Source organism: Sinocyclocheilus rhinocerous, unplaced genomic scaffold (genome assembly GCF_001515625.1).
Source record: "Sinocyclocheilus rhinocerous isolate Xijiao unplaced genomic scaffold, SAMN03320098_v1.1 scaffold682, whole genome shotgun sequence".
NCBI classification, from domain to species: Eukaryota; Metazoa; Chordata; class Actinopteri; order Cypriniformes; family Cyprinidae; genus Sinocyclocheilus; species Sinocyclocheilus rhinocerous.
Genome location: NW_015642528.1, coordinates 1,051,658 through 1,056,579, shown reverse-complemented (window position 1 = coordinate 1,056,579; position 4,922 = coordinate 1,051,658). Strand labels below are relative to the sequence as shown.

At 39.4% G+C, this 4,922-nt stretch overlaps 1 protein-coding gene across 6 annotated transcripts in view; it reads left to right on the top strand.

Annotated features, from left to right (window-relative positions):
- The first annotated feature begins 660 nt into the window (after positions 1 to 660).
- The window catches only part of LOC107756109 (protein turtle homolog B-like), a 122,147-nt gene continuing 117,885 nt past the window's right edge, over positions 661 to 4,922 (top strand). For all 6 annotated transcript variants that reach the window (XR_001641783.1, XM_016573105.1, XM_016573106.1 and 3 more), the window contains exon 1: positions 661 to 914. Coding sequence is in view for 5 of the 6 variants with exons in the window: in XM_016573105.1 (XP_016428591.1) it covers positions 851 to 914 (64 nt within the window). In the remaining variant the exon portion in view is untranslated. The remainder of the gene's footprint in view (positions 915 to 4,922) is intronic.

Genomic DNA, 4,922 nt, shown 5'->3' with positions numbered 1-4,922 from the left:
CCAATGAAATTCGAGCGGGGGCGGAGCTTACAGCTAAATTGTCATGCTTGGTTTCACGCTGGCATTGCCATCAAGCCGCGTCTGGCTGCCGTGCGCTGGTGCAGGTGCTCTATTTCATCGAGAGAGGATGCGAAAGGAAAGAAGGGGAGGGAAGGAATGAAGGGAACCGTCGGAGAAAAGTATGCAGGGCATGAATAAAAGGGTATCAGCAGCTGACAGTGTGTCTAACGTCCAGGGGCTCGGCTAAAAATGATTTATTGACAGGGGCACTTTGAGATATGATGAGGTTTCTCTCTGGTTGGCAATAGTACTATGATTTGGTATGTGGCCACTTTGATAGCAAGTGTATTCAGCACCAGAAGCCTTGTGCCTACGTTGGGCATCCGACAGGCTGCTTACACGACTTCGCTTTTGCGCATGATACTGCGGTTCCGACGCCACTTCACGCTCCAACTCACCTTGAAACGCGGTGCTCTCAGTTTTTACGTGGCGAGCGACGGGGAGGCGACCAATCCCCACCCCGATTCCTCCCCCACCGGCCAATGAAATTGGAGCGGGGGCGGAGCTAACATCTAAATTGTCAGCTTCGTTTCACGCTGGCATTGCTATCAAGCCGCGTCTGGCTGCCGTTCGCTGGTGCAGGTGCTCTATTTCATCGAGAGAGGATGCGAAAGGAAAGAAGGGGAGGGAAGGAATGAAGGGAACCGTCGGAGAAAAGTATGCAGGGCATGAATAAAAGGGTATCAGCAGCTGACAGTGTGTCTAACGTCCAGGGGCTCGGCTAAAAATGATTTATTGACAGGGGCACTTTGAGATATGATGAGGTTTCTCTCTGGTTGGCAATAGTACTATGATTTGGTATGTGGCCACTTTGATAGCAAGTGTATTCAGCACCAGAGGAACAGCTGCTCAAGGTGAGTTGAAGTGCAATTTATTATATACAGCCTTAAGTTTGCTGAGTTTTTTTTCCCTTCTCCAGTCATTAATATAAATATATTTTGGGTCATCATAGATTGGGTCATCATGGGTTATTATTATTTTTTTTATATTTAAATGCTATTTTATTCGTGTTGAATATTTTAAAATGAACAATATAGCAGTTCTGGGTGTTGTATAATTATTTTGGATTATAATTTTGTGTTAATTTATAAATCTTATTGCTGTGTCATTGGTTAATGACATTTCTGTTCAAGTGCTAGTTTTTAAGGAATTCAGTCTTGCAGAACTGAAGGGTTTGAGCTGGTGCTCTCTATTCCAACCATTTTCACCTGGTTTTCAATCCCATGAGAAACTTTGGGTTTGTATACTTATGTATGTGTTTTATCAAATTAAAGGGATTGATCACCCTAAAATAAAAATGTTATCATGATTTACCCACCAAAAGGAGATGGTATCATTGCATATTTGTGGTAACTGAGGCTGTCATTTTGGCTAACATGGTTTGCAACCTCAGGAAACTGAGTAAATGATGACAAAATAGGTGAAATATCCCTTTAAGCTCTGAAAATATACATGGCGAACTTTAATTACACATCTTAAGGTGTTTTAATGGAGATGCTGTTACGTATAACTGGTATGGTGCTCAATAGTATTTTATTACACAGTATCAGTGTTTTTGGCTGTATGCAGTTTTAGTTATTCACTTTTTGAATATTATGCCTTTTTAGACCTTGCAGAGCTTTTTAAACATGAGAGCACTCTAAAGAAGCCACCATAATTGTAATTCTAAAAATGTTTTCTGTGAAACTGATCGACATTCAGACTTGTTTAAATAAGTGGTGTGTCTTTATTTCAAATGTTGGGTTCATTGACTCATATAGCCCTGCAAATTCTAACTCGTCCACTAGAGGGCTGCTAGCCGAATAGCAAGGAGCATCCAATCTTGGATCACATGAGGACTTTTTCAATGCATGCACTATGAATAATTACACATTTCCCATGTTGAGAGAGACACTATACCTGTTTCAATATATGGCTGTAGATGTAGGTATTATTTAACCCTAATTTTTAGGTACATAAAGCATAACGTGATCATCTTACCTTGCTAAACTTGAGCTGTATCATCTGCTTAATCTGACAGTGAGACGTCTTTCACCTTGCTGTTCTGACTGTGCACTTTGCTACGTACGCTCAGTGTCTCCCTCCTGTGTGTCAGAGTAATGCTGCACTATCCCAGACCCAATGCAGCTCTCTCCCTGCCCTCACCCTCCCGTCTCAAGCTGTCAGCTGGCAAACAGGCCCGCAATCACCAGCTACAAACCTGGCCAGGTGCCAGATCTCTACTTTGTTGCTCTGTCTAAACAGAGGACTGGGAAACAGCAGACTGAGAGCCATGAGCTGATGTGCTGCTCCAGGTAGGCCCTCGAGGCTCAATACTAGCTGACCGCACTGAACTTGTTGAGACCTCCAGCAGTCCACCTCAGGAACAGGCCTACTTCCCTCATGATAAGAGCTTGTGCCTAACATCTGTCCCTTTTAAACTTGTTTAGCCAAATCGACATGTCTGTTCGAATGTCATTTTGGCAGGTGCTCAAATTGATCTTTTTATCTAAATTTATCTAGATTGGCACCAAGGAGGTTTATAGCAGGAGAGAGTCGTCAGTTAGCATTCCCGTTTATGTCCAGAGTTTTGAGCCAATCACATGAGCCCTAAATGACATGTGACTAATATAATATAATATCATATAATATAATATAATATAATATAATCAATGAGCAATATTACACGAGTAGCTGAGCGATATGGCTGTATATCAGCATGGCTGTGATTTGGCCATTGGCACAAGGCTGCAGGCATATTTCACGGCATATTAGTTATGTAAAATATTATTTGTTGAACAATAATATATAAATGAACAACAATAGCCATTATAAAAGTAAAATAAGTTTGTAAATAAACACAAACAAACAATTCAGTCAAAAGTAGAAAATCAGCACTCTATTTAGTACAGGATTTAGTTACATAAAAATTAAAAGATGTGAAACTTAACTTTACCCTAATGCCAAATTGATTTGCTCTGCCACAAGTAGTAGATTAATAAGACCAAATTTTGCCTGTTTAATATAACCAAAATGAATTAAACCTCATGTAACACCATCTACAGAAGAGCCAGCAGCAAATTCCCGAAGGACTGGCTGAGATAAAGCTGTTCTCGGCGGGTACACAAGCGCTGAACGGCCGCTGTCGGCTTGGAGCTCACATCTCCGAAAACGTCTAAACAAATGTCAAATATTCGCTATCTTTATATATAAATCACACATTTGAGGTCTGAACAACTATGTTCAAATCTCTTAAAACTACATTCTTTGACACAATAACAGTAATAATATTGTAAAATTATAGGGGGTTTGCTCTTCTGCCATTGACACTTACTGAGACAAATGCTGTCTGTATATATCCGACAACAAGTGGAGTGATACAAATGTGAAACAGTTAGAGTGCTGATACTACTGAAATATTGCAAAAAGGCTCTCAGCCAATCAGATTCGAGATCCAGAACAAACTGTTGTATAAAATATAATATAGACAAATTCTCTGCATTTATTTGATAAAAAATCCAGTAAACAGTAATGTTATGAAATATTATTACAATTTAAAATGACTGTTTTCTATTTGAATAAATTGTAATGTAATTTATTTCAGCAGTGGCAAAGCTGAATTTTCAGCAGCAATTATTCCAGTCTTCAGTGTCTTTCAGAAATCATTCTAGTATGCTGATTTCTTATTATTATCAATGTTGAAAACGGTTGTGCTGCATAATATCCATTTCTTAAAAAAAGTTAGACCTCAAACTTTGTGACGTTTCCCATATGAATATTATATTATATTATATTATATTATATTATAAATATTACCTTTTATTCTCCACAATGCCGTAGTTACAGCATCTACCAGAAGGTGCTAACAGGCCATGCTAACCAGCCAAATCTTCACTCCTTGATTTGAGCAGACAGGATGTGATTTGAGCTGATGTGGATACATGTGAATGATGGTGATTTGTTTTAGCAGTTAGCACCTGCTAGCAGACTAGATTCTGCCGGGTTCTTAAGCCTTAGGCGTTGTTGATGAAACTGCCAGCTGGAAATGGAGAATCTAAAGAAAGCTTGCTCTGGAGGTTTGTACCGGAGTCTATGTTTCATGGAAAGCCTGTTAGAGGAGGGCTAGCGGGGGACCTGACAGCTGCTCATTTTTAAGTGGTGTTGGATAACATTGGATGTGTTTTCCAACAGTCATCACTTCTCTTTCATCCTCAGGCTGTGATGGCTTGATCATCATCCAGCGGAATGATAAGCGTGTAGGCCTCTTCCCTGTGGAAAAATTAAAATTGTTTATATAACAAACAAGCAGCCTGTCATCACATCTGGACTAGTTTCCAACACCACTCACACGAGCATGACATTTTCATGTCGTTTCTCTGTCTTGGTACTACAGATTGCAAAAAATAAAAAATAACCCTCAAATTGCTATATTTCAACTCATTGGCTCTCTTGACCGATACTTTCGATGTCTTGTAATTATGATTTATAATGTCAGCTATAATCCAGCCAAATCCATGGCAGGCGTTCCAATCAAACAATGAAAAGCAGCTGACTTGCGCTGATTGCATGGAAAGCTGCAGAATGCGAACCACAGAGGGCACAGCTGAGGCAGCCAATTTCCAAATTCATTTTGTTGGCTCCAGTGATTCTGAGTGAGGGGTAATGCTTTGGGCAATAAAGAACAAAGTGGAGTTACAACTATTAGAACACAAAAAGTATATATTTTTAAATTTTACAGTTACTTTTTATTTGTTTTTGGGCTTTTGCCTTTCTATAGGACAAAAAAAGTTAGGAAACAATATAAAAAGTAGAAGGGCAGGCAAGTTGGACTCTCTCTTTCTATTAAAAATTGTATTATTGTATATGTAGCTATATATATATAT